The following is a 12,144-nucleotide window of genomic DNA, read 5'->3' as shown; positions in this document are numbered from 1 at the left end:
AATTCTCAAAGGGCTGCTTATCGACTTTCACCGCACCAAAGAGCCTTGATGTCCAGCGGCTACTCAAGGGGGGTCCACATCAGTGGCAGGTTGGCCTGATCTCATAACATGAAGGACCAGGATAAGAAACTCCATTTTTGCATCTTAGGAGATTACAAACCCTTTACATCTTGTGCAGCTCTGGTGGCCAGTCGTACAGGAACAGCAGCATCACTGCATGATAGGCCCACCAAGCTAATCAAAAGGGCAGGCTCACTTGTGGGACACACTCTGGACCCGTTAGAGTTGGTAGAGAATCAAGTCGAAACTGATGGCCATTATGACACACAGGAGGACTTTCAGCCAATAAACTACTCAGTAGACGTGTGTCACAAACGACTGGGGCTCCTTCATATCGACATCTTTATAGTGCCTCACTGCGCCTGCTCTTTTTATCTTTAGCCCACTCAGAAGGTTTTCCTTTCTCCCCCTTCCTTTTTGAGGATTCTTGCTTGAATTTATTTGTTGTAATATTTATGTATGTATTTACTTACAAAGCCAAATTTCTCCTTGCAACAAAAAGTGCCATGAATCTGTGTTTTACTAAAATCGTATTAAGCGTTTACATCTGCTGCATGCTGTGTTCACTTTCAAACTGATTCGTATTTTCATCACCACCATCCATCAGGATTTTTATCGCTTCTCCAGGTGTTGTGGCGACTTTGTGATGAACGCGTTACTCAGTGGGTCTGACACTCAAGCAGCTGCAGCCTTTTAGCCGTCAGTGTCATCTGCTCCGCGGAGATGTTCATTATTAGGATACGATCAAAGGAGCAAAAACGGCACAAGAAACAAGGAGAAAGTAAGAGGAGAACGACGACGACAGTTTAACATTTAAAGCTCTGGCAAAAACACCAGTGCTTCAGATCGTCTTAAGTGTAAAAGAAGATCTTATTCTGAATTCATAAAAAGCACAACAGGGTGAAGAGAGAAAGAAAGGAGAAAAGAGAGAGAAAGAGAGAGAAAGAGACAAAAGAGTGAAAGGAGCAGCTAATGACATGAAATCAACAAGCAGGACTGGTAAACTGGCGAGACAAAATCCTGTGCCACGGGAGGCCTTAGGACTGCAGGTCTATAGAATACGTCACTTGTTCAATTTAAACAAAAAGTGCCATTTTATGTTTAAACACTTGACTGCGAATCAAATCAAATTTCAAATAAAAGGCTACGAGATGTAAAGCCTTCTATCAGAGCACTCAGAGCTCAGGCGAGGGATGGCAGAAGCCCAGCACATTTGGTCTTTCTGCTCCGTCTCTGCGGACTGCCAGCGTTGCTTCGCCCGACTGAATGTGCGGTCAGAGGGTGCACTGCTGGCAAAAATACGCAGGCGTTTATATTTATTCATTTATTTTATTGTTTTTGACACCTCTTGAAGTTTAGTTTGGTTTCCTTTCACCAGCGTCCTCTGAGGTATCCAGCGCCTTCTCAAGTCGTGAATATTTCACACGTCTGCTTGCACCGCTGCTCTTGACGGCAGCGCAGTTGACATATGTGGTGCTCTGGTCAGAACTGCACCAACAGGCTTGTTTTGGGAGGACAGCAGATTGCGACTCTTGCTGTATTTCTCATTTTTACTTAGGTCAAGATCATATCAATCTTTGATGTCACTCTTTTTTCATTATCATTATCCAAGGCCGCTAACTGGGAGGCTTCTGCTAAACCACTGCAGTTGTAAGTCAGGGCTGAAAATGTCCTGGAAGAATGTCATCCAAAGATTTTGATTTGAAGTTTGTGGAGTGGGGGGAACAACTTTGCTGGCAACAATGGCACCTTTCGGTTGTTAAGGATGGCAGTGTTCATGACGTGCGTATTCTTTATACCTCTGCTTCTGAAATTAACATTTTTAATCTCTGCTGCTTGATTACAGCTTAACAATACAGCTCTGCACTTCATAGTGTCTGTTCGTCCAACATCTGACTGCAGATATGTCCCCGGTCCCATAAGGTTTAGAACAGAGTTCAGAATCAGAGAATGGGACATGGTGGGCTTAAATCAGACTTACAATCACAACAGCCTACCTTACACACAACATGTCAATCTCACTTCTCTCGTATACAAAGCAAGGGCACTGCCAGTACTGTACCACACTTTCTACTGTCATCTTGATGTGAGCCTTCTCTACTTAAAAATAAAAAGTTTGTATGCTTCGACTCGCAGGCAGCAGCACCCAAATCTCACGTAGTGCGCGTCTCTGGAACGTTATCTCTGCGTGTTTAGTCAAAACAGGCACACTACAGTATGCCATACAGCTTTGCCAAGAATTGTGTATAATATGATGTTGGAACTAGATAGCTAGACGAAAGGCACTATATGATAGATGAAAGGCACTATATGATAATAGATAGATAGACAGATAAGGCTCCATATATGGATATATAGATAGGAAAGGCACTATACAACAGAAAGATTGCTAGACATACAGACACACATTATGGCCTGAACACATACCAGAATGACTGAGCAGTCCCAGTCTGGCACTATACAGGTGTACTGCTGTCAGTATAAAGGACCCCCAGTTGCATTTCCTGACACACTTCTGCTGAATAATTCATTGGCTGAAAGGCCTCAGTGTTGGTACGTCATGGAGAGGATGTTCAGCGTTGCTCGTAATTGTGTTCAGTTTTCTCTTCATTCTCTCCTCCTCTACTAACCTCGGGTGGGGTTTGGCAGGGTCTGATGGGTCCAAACAGCATCCCATAACTGAACCTGCCCTTTTAATTAGCTCTTGATTTGGTGGTCCTCTCTTGAAGTGACGTCACCAGCCCAGCACACCACACCGGCCATCAGAGAGTCGTAGAAGAAGCAAAGGATAGCACTTCCCACATTAAAAGAATTAAGTCTCCTAAGATTAAAGTCTGCTCTGTCCTTTCTTCTCTGTTTTTTCTGTGCTTCAAGACCAGTCCAACCTGTCTTTGATGTGGACCCCATGTACTTGTAGAAGTGGACCAGGAATTGGTGACCAGACACAGAGGCTCTTTGGTGCAACACAATTCAATAAGCCATCCCATGGTGTCGCGGACCATCATTTCTGCTCCAAGAATCAAAGTTCTCCGCCTGACTCCTCTCCTCTGTGCCATCCCCTTTATAAATTCTACACTTATGGGTTGTACCATCTGAGAGTGTCTGCCAGTGACATGACCTGCTGTTATACTTGTAGTCGGAGGTGTTCAGAGTGAAGTGAAAAGCAGACAGGCCTTTACCTGTTGGTGCTCCAGTGTCACCCACACAGTCCTTGAGCCTCACCAACTGGTAGTCCGCCCAACAGATGGTCCATCATCACGGACACCTCAGGCTCATCCACCTGCATATCTCCGAGTTTACCCCTTAACAGGGATGGCTGGATGGTATTGAAGTTACTGGAGAAATCAAAAGACAGAATCCCTACATGACCTTTGCCCCCCTTTACCTCACTCAGCAACTTGCACTCCTTGTCACACTCTCAGGTCCTCGAGCAGTAATCTCCTTACTGTCCCACGCACCAGACTCTCCACCCTGGCAGGCAGATCCTTCAGTGCTATGGCCCCTCAACTCTTCCCCAGTCTCTCCATGATTGCTCCTCTTTCTCCACCTTTAAATCTCAACTGAAAACTTTCCCCTTCTATGAACTTTTGTCTTCTGTGTACATAAAGCGACCTTGGGATTGTGAAAGGCGCTCTATAAATGCAACTTATTATTTCATCCTCACAGTGTGGTCATCTTTATCCAGCCTTGTGGAGCAGACAGATAATCGTACCCTCCTCTCCAGTCTTTATCCATTAGGCAAACTGCAGTGGTCCAGGTGGTCTACCACAAGAGGGCTCATACAAGTCCAGGACCAGTCTCTCAAAGGTCCTCATGGCATGAGACACCAGCACCACTGGTCTGTGGTCATTCGGTGATGAGGTGCCTGCCTTCTTTGTCACAGGAACAATAAAGAATGTTTGAGACAGCAGTGGCACTTTCAGGCAGAACATGTGACACCACAACGATGGCCTGTCACAGCCAGTTAAATAAAACTCATCTGCTGGGACACCATCTCAAATACCTGCCTGGTAATCTGAGAGATGCCATCCATCTAAGAGCCTACTGAACGAAGCCATTGGTTCTCTGCCCAGCACTCACGTGCCATTGGCATGGCTCCACAGAACGTTTCCAAGCTTCCAATTTTTTTTTTTTAAAAACACTTCAGGGCCAATTCTAAGCTTTGCTCGATATTCTATCCCGTTCATTTTAGAGTTCACCAACTGGTCTTCACACTCACTTATGGTCCCCAACTGCAAAGACAAACTGAAATGGGACATTCACAACAGAGTCCATACCACGAGAAACGCCAGCCAAATGAGCACAGAGAGCAGCCATTGCAGAGGCAAACCATGCTAAGCAAAATAAAACTGAAGGTGGCAGGACCTTCTCTGGATTGGCTTGAAATCATTCTGTTCATAGAATAAAGGAGTCGTTTCAGTGTTCAATGCCTACATCACAGATACGCCTCTGAAGAAGAAACTCCATTTGATAATGCCAACATGTGCCACCAAAACGCTAATAGCCAACTCAGCGCTCAAATGCTGATCTTGCCCACCTGTGCTTAGGGGTGGCCATCATGATTCACTTTCATGATTCGATTCTTCCTGAATAACCCAGTCAAGTCACCTGTTCTTTTGATTCACCCACAGGCCACCCTGATCCCAAAGGGCATCACTGGAGAAGACCCTCGGCAACCGGCTGAGAGGGACATGTGACAAAGTCCTAAATATGACAACAACTTTAACAGACCTGCCATCGAAGGGTCCCAAATATTATGGTGCTCTGCAATGTAGAAAAACGTGCGACAGAAATGTCAACAAAGCCCCCTAAATGAAAGTCTGCCATGTGCACTTTAATCACAAGTCTGAATGATCCGATTTGTGATTTTATAATGCGAAGCAGAAGGGGAAATCAAGTAAAAATGAGTTTCTGTAACAAAACATCATGGAGGGCACTGTGGAACAAACTGCCCACCTCCACTCGAAATTCTGCCCCTCTCAAGTGTTCAACAAGCGTTTGAAGAGCCTCGTGTTTGGTGAATTTCTGTTTATGGGCAGTTAAGTTGTGCAGATCTTGAACTTGTAACTCACTTATATTTTGTTCTGAGCTCTTGGATTGTGATGATCAGTCCTTGTCCTCAAACAGTCCCCAGACTGACTCTTTTGTAAGTCGTTTTGGGTAAAAACATCTGCTTAGCAAATAAATGAAAATGGGAATACAAAAGAATCAGTAAATGCAGTCGATGTGCTGTAAAAAGCCTGCGCAAGTACATATGAACAACATAAAATTAAAAGCAAAGATCAGCAATGAGGGGGCTGTTTAGCTTTGTGTGACTGCACTTTATTAACGGTCGATAATCACCGTAATTACCGTCGTAACGGAGAACAGCCACCTTGGCGTGTATTCACTTTTACCCCTCATCTACCGAGGTCTTTGAATGGCAGAGTCTGATGTGGTGCAGTGCTTAAGGCTGTGGGTTCAAATCCCTCTTGTGACACTGTGTGACCCTGAGGAAGTCACCTGACAGAAGAAATGTCACCGGGTTTCGCCTTAAATGTTGCAAGTCACCTTGGATGAAGGCAGTCAGTGAAATAATACCAATAATAATCTGATTTTATTGAAAGGGTTTGCTTACTTTTAACAGCTCTCTGCACATACGCCACACATGTATCTGTGCACGTGGAGACTTTTTGACAGTAGACAGTTCATGGCTTTTTAGTCATTCTGTTTGTGTGTTCGCGCTGCGATAGACTGGCGGCCCTGTCCACGGTTTCTTCCTGCCTTGCATCCTATGCAAGATGACACAGGCTCTGGGACCCACCCAACCGAGACCCTGTTCAGGACTAAGTGGGTTAGAAAATGGCCGACTAGAAATTATATATAATCTCTCTCTTATATAAAAAAGTCCCGGGACGAGACAAGACTTTTTTCAAGTCCTGCGAGATGAGACTTTGGCCATGAGATTTTGTCAAGTCCCGCCCTCCTCATAATGAGCCACACACACGGTACTCTCGCCTTTCATTCGTGTCAATGCTTTTGACAGACTCCGTTCCTACACTCTTAGCTCTTATAAATTTTGATGTTTTCCTCACTTAAAGATCCCAATAAAAGACGTATTATGTCTACATCTTATTGAAGAATTTCATCCCGAAGGGTCACCAACAGAAGGAATGAGTACACGGGCAATCCTAGTACCGAGAAACGACAAAGTCAAATGAATTAACGTAAAAATGTTGATCGGTTACATGGCAAATTGGTTAATTGCGTATCAATAGACTCTGCTGTGGTGATGGTGCGGAAGATGAAACATCAACTTACAATATCACGAAGAACAACAACCACCGTTAACACCGTCGGGTCTTCCACCGCACAAATTACTGTAGTAAGGACGACGTATCCAAGAAAGGTAAAGTAGTACATCATCAGGGGATAACATTACACAACAAAGGAGCTCTTGACATGCCATTTGTATTAAAACGTTAACAGTTTCCCGTTAGAATAGCTTTTGCAAAGATAATTAAAAAATCTCAGGGACAAAAATTTGAAAAAGTCGGGTTATTTAACAGAGAGGGAGAAACGAAATCCAATCAGGGGGCAGTTATACATTGTGTTGAAAATCCAGACAGAATCAAAACTCAATGCGATAGTGTCGAAAATTTAATTCAAAAATTGTTTATACTGAAGCTGTACAGCAACAGTGCAAGTTTAAAAGTATTTACACATTAATTTCAAAGCCAAACAGAACGAAATCGAATTAAGCAACGAATAACTAACAACATTAAACAGAATTTACTTTCAAATTATTATGGTTTACTATATTTTTTTTTATAATGGTTAATTACTCGCTGTAATGTAAAATAGTTATTCCTATTATGCATCTGTAACAATTCCCATGAAAATATCAATCCGTTTAGATTTTTAAATTCGCATTCCCATACGCAAGCGGCAGAACCGCAAAGAGGCTAATGCATAGAGCAGGCACGGGGGTTGGCGAGCAGGGGGCAAAGTCCTCTAGTTATTACATATGTTTATCTATTTATATAATGAGCTAACTGTAAAAAACTAATTTCCCCGTGGTGACAAAGTTCTGTCTGTCTGTCTACGTTATTTGGTGTCCAAGGTTGTGGATTCTTAAAAAAAAAAATATACCATGCAATTTCTAGCCCGTTTATCGATTCTAACATCTGGCTCATTTTAGCTACAATCTTTGCATGTTCTGTAAACCATCATCTGAATGAGACTCTTCACTAGCCCTTATATTATGCACACGTTCTAAAATGTTGCCACCACAGTTTTACCTCATGACACAGTAAATCCATTAAGCACATCACCACTGTATTTTGAAACTGTCCGATACAAAAGCCATCATCTTCAAAACTCTGCTCCTAACTCCAAGCCACTGATTCCCTGCTTGTCCTCAGGGGCCTTTACAAACCTGCCAGATATTTGGCCTCGTCGCTGACGCAGTTCTCAAAAGGCGCCCACTCAGACCTGCAGTTCTCCATGAAATCCTCTTCTTAAGTTTGTCTGTGTAGGCCCTTAAGCCAGAATTTCTGAATGAACCCCATACCTTTGTGCCATGCATCTTATACCCGTTAATGCTGTTGTCAGGATTGTGAAGACACGGATATCTTTTCAACACAAGCAGGCCTAAACATTCCGCAAATCAGTCTGCTTATCTTGGGGGTCTCCAACCTTTTTCCCCCCTCTGATAGCTACTTTTACAAAATGAAAATGGCCGAGAGCTCCTCATGTTTTCGAACGTTTATTCGCATTGCTTATTTCAATCCAAACAAACTGAATCAGCTTGTTTTGCCTGAACATTTACAAACCGTTGGTGTCCACAGCTCACATTTTGCACTAGAACATCACAAAAAAAAATACTGAGTTCACCTGCAAGTGCATTTTGTATGTCAGTATGCATTTTCTAGTGTGTCTCACACTACTGAATTAAAACATGAATACTGCCAAAACAAAACAATGCAATTCCAAATACACAGATATGACTTCTTCATTTGTCATTTTGTCACATGTCCCTTTATTCACAGGTCCAGTTGCATGTGTGATGTCTTTTAGTTAGTCAGATGGCTGGCACTGAGGTGTGTGGTGGAGTGGAGCCACTGAGGTTCACTCTGATGGAGTCATCACATTGACCAGGTAGGATTCTGATCCTGTTCCCTGATGGTGTAAAGGAGCAGCTGATGACTGCACCTCATACCACTCCCATCCTCTGGTAACCTAATGTTCATATAATGTGGGAGAAAACAAATGAGTGCACTGGGAGAACACACAAACTCCACAAGGGCAATACATGTGCCAGAAATTGTAGTTTCTGGAAAGAAAAAAGGATTAACTACACATCATTTTGTCACCATACTGCCCATTTTGGGTGTTAGGAATACTAAGAAAGACCTTCAAAGTGTACGGTGTGTAGGTAATCAGGAAGAAGCTTTAACAACAACAACATTTATTTACAGGTGCTGGTCATAAAATTAGAATATCATGACATATAAAGTTGATTTATTTCAGTAATTCCATTCAAAAAGTGAAACTTGTATATTAGATTCATTCATTACACACTGACTGATGTATTTCAAATGTTTATTTCTTTTAATTTTGAGGATTATAACTGACAACTAATGAAAGTCACAAATTCAGTATCTCAGAAAATTTGAATATCAATTAAGACCAAAGCAAAAAAAGGATTTTTAGAAATGTTGGCCAACTGAAAGGTATGAACATGAAAAGTATGAGCAGGTACAGCACTCAATATTTAGTTGGGGCTCCTTTGGCCTGGATTACTGCAGCAATGCGGCGTGGCATGGAGTCGATCAGTCTGTGGCACTGCTCAGGTGTTAGGAGAGCCCATGTTGCTGTGATTGTGGCCTTCAGCTCTTCTGAATTGTTGGGTCTGGCGTATTGCATCTTCCTCTTCACAATAACCCGTAGATTTTCTATGGGGTTAAGGTCAGGCGAGTTTGCTGGCCAATCAAGAACAGGGATGCCATGGTCCTTAAACCAGATAATGGTAGCTTTGGCACTGTGTTGGAAAATGAAATCTGCATCTCCATAAAGTTCGTCAGCAGCAGGAAGCATGAAGTGCTCTATAACTTCCTGGTAGACAACTGCGTTGACCTTGGACCTCAGAAAACACAATGGACCAACACCAGCAGATGACATGGCACCCCAAACCATCACTGACTGTGGAAACTTTACACTGGACCTCAAGCAACGTGGGTTCTGTGCCTCTTCTCTCTTCCTCCAGACTCTGGGACTTTGATTTTCAAAGGAAATGTAAAATTGACTTTCATCAGAGAACATAACTTTGGACCACTCAGCAGCAGTCCAGTCCTTTTTGTCTTTAGCCCAGGCGAGACACTTCTGACGCTGTCTCTTGTTCAAGAGTGGCTTGACACAAGGAATGCGACAGCTGAAGCCCATGTCTTGCATACGTCTGTGCCTGGTGGTTCTTGAAGCACTGACTCCAGCTGCAGTCCACTCTTTGTGAATCTCCCCCACAGTTTTGTTTCACAATCCTCTCCAGGGTACAAGTGGTTATCCCTATTGCTTGTCCACTTTTTTCCACCACATCTTGTCCTTCCCTTCGCCTCTCTATTAATGTGCTTGGACACAGAGCTCTGTGAACAGCCAGCCTCTTTAGCAGTGACCTTTTGTGTCTTGTTCTCCTTGTTCAAGGTGTCAGTGGTCGTCTTTTGGACAACTGTCAAGTCAGCAGTCTTTCTCATGATTGTGTAGCCTACAGAACTCGACTGGGAGACCATTTAAAGGCTTTGGAGTTAATTAGCTGATTAGAGTGAGTGTGGCACCAGGTGTCTTCAATATTGAACCTTTTCACAATATTCTAATTTTCTGAGATACTGAATTTGGGACTTTCATTAGTTGTCAGTTATAATCATCAAAATTCAAAGAAATAAACGTCTGAAATACATCAGTCTGTGTGTAATGAATGAATCTAATATACAAGTTTCACTTTTTGAATGGAATTACTAAAATAAATCAACTTTGTCATGATATTCTAATTTTATGACCAGCACCTGTATATAATGTTTGTTTGTCTGTCAGTCTTTTTCTGAACTTTGATTTCATGACAGTCACGTCAGACTCACAGAGGTATGGAGACCCAAACAAAGCAGACATTTTCAGAGCTGCCTGGTGAAGATTCTTCTAGTTATCAGGCTCTACTAAGCTCCAGAAATGCTGTTGAGACTTTAACTACACATTATTTTGAATGTTTACTAATGTATAAAATCCAATGTCTCTCTGTCTGTATGTCTGTCTGCCCACTTTTCACAAGAGAACAACTTCACGGATTTAGATTGAGTTTTTTTCTATAATTTACTTGAACATTCTGGCTTATTTTGTGACTTCTCTCATTTCGCTATGTATCAGCACAAATCCTAAAAACACGCAGTGGGCCGAGGGCAGGGGCCTTCCTCACTCACTTGCCAGCTTCAGGACGAGTACCTTAACTCCGCTTAGCTAGTGAACAAGAGAACAATGGGATTGAACTTTGTTTGATATTTAAAATAAAGTCTTACTTGTCTTGATGAGTTTGAGTCTGGGTATTCTCTTAAGTGTCTGCCACATTGAAAAGATAGATTGCAGTTCAGATTGTGGACCATGATATGAGGTTTTGGAAAGATCGCCCACCCCTAATTTGACTAATCAAGTTTTCTAATTTATGTAGGATTCATTAACCCTTTGGCGAGCTACTTGGAAAGGGGTTGCCAGCTACCAGTAGCTCGCGAGGGACGTGTTCGAGACCCCTGGTTTATCTCATCCTTAGGAGTTCGTGAGTCGACTCCACCAACCAGAAACCTCCAAAACAGCTCCAGTTATCGTTGAGACAACAGTTCAAAGACGGACTCCTCGCCAGAGCAGTCAGTGTACATCCCCGACTCTGGACGTTGTGCCATCACAGTGACCTGTAGTCTTTTGTCCTTCACCCTAACATTCACTACCATTTTCAAACAGACACTTCCTGAACAGGATCTCAATGCTTCCTGCTTTGCCATTCCCATTTAATTCACACTGTTTATTATAATTTGTAGTTTGCTCTGCCAAACCATGCCTACGGTACAGATGCCAACTTCACTGGGCACTCATTTCACTGATGAATTCTAATTTGTACTCAGTCTAATTTGAGGTTGTAATTAAATTATTTTGTAATCGTCTTGGCTTTCTTGCATTTGCTGCTGCTTGGTTAAACATCTTGCGATGCCAATTACAAAAAACGTGCTATAAAAATAAAATATAAAAACACAACATCGTTTCAAAGGCTCGTAGTGCACCTGGCAGCCAGTTTTTGGCAGATTTGCTTTCTTACGGGTAACGGTGATGGCGACCCCCTTTTCTGATTTTCTTGTACTCCCAATTCCTTCATATTTCACGCTTCATGAAAACAGCAGGCTCTGAACAAACGACGCGACTCTTGAACATTTTAATTTTGTGCAGCCCCTTGACAGCGAGCCACTCACACCTGCTTCACACCAAACAAGGCAGCTGGTAATGGAAGAAAGCAGAAGTACTTACTGATCCTGAAGCAGAAATTCAGCGTTTTCTGGGGACACCTGTCCAGTTATTGGGTGTCTAAAAGTCGTCGTCCTCTGGTTGTGGCTGGAAAGGAAGCAAAAGAAGGCCAAGTTATAGCAAAGACACTGGCAACACTCAAACTGGTTTACAAATCCCAACTTCCGACATGAATATTGGAGCTGAGAAAGCAGAAAGTTTGGCACAACCTCAACCCAAGGGTCCCAAGTCTTGTTTAAGATCTCTTTGGTTCAATTTTTAGAGGATGAGGTGTGTTAATGTTACTTGGATGACTATGCCGGTGTTATACTGCATGTGTTTTGTGGGTGGAGCCCTCAAGAGGCGGGGCCACCTGCCAATCGCCACCCTATAATCCAATGGGTCTTCCACAATTCCTGACGGTTCATTTTGAATGCACTTAGGAGTGGTGAGTTCTTGAGCTTTTTTTGAATATTGTGTGCTTACTGATTTACTGTAGGATTTCACTTTGTATTTCAAATATTTCTAGGATTTCGTATTGGAACTACTGTCTACCCTTTTTGAATCTAACCA

The 12,144-nt window shown here is 42.7% G+C and overlaps 1 protein-coding gene across 10 annotated transcripts in view; it reads right to left on the bottom strand.

The window, feature by feature from the left end:
* The window catches only part of plekha7b (pleckstrin homology domain containing, family A member 7b), a 294,855-nt gene that overhangs the window by 154,879 nt on the left and 127,832 nt on the right, over positions 1-12,144 (bottom strand). For all 10 annotated transcript variants that reach the window (XM_039738638.1, XM_039738665.1, XM_039738648.1 and 7 more), the window contains one exon: positions 11,596-11,679. In XM_039738638.1, the coding sequence (XP_039594572.1) occupies positions 11,596-11,679 (84 nt within the window). The remainder of the gene's footprint in view (positions 1-11,595; positions 11,680-12,144) is intronic.

Source organism: Polypterus senegalus, chromosome 1, assembly GCF_016835505.1.
Source record: "Polypterus senegalus isolate Bchr_013 chromosome 1, ASM1683550v1, whole genome shotgun sequence".
In the NCBI taxonomy this organism is placed as follows: Eukaryota; Metazoa; Chordata; class Cladistia; order Polypteriformes; family Polypteridae; genus Polypterus; species Polypterus senegalus.
Note: the sequence above shows the minus strand (reverse complement) of the source record. Positions and strands in the feature narration are given on the sequence as shown.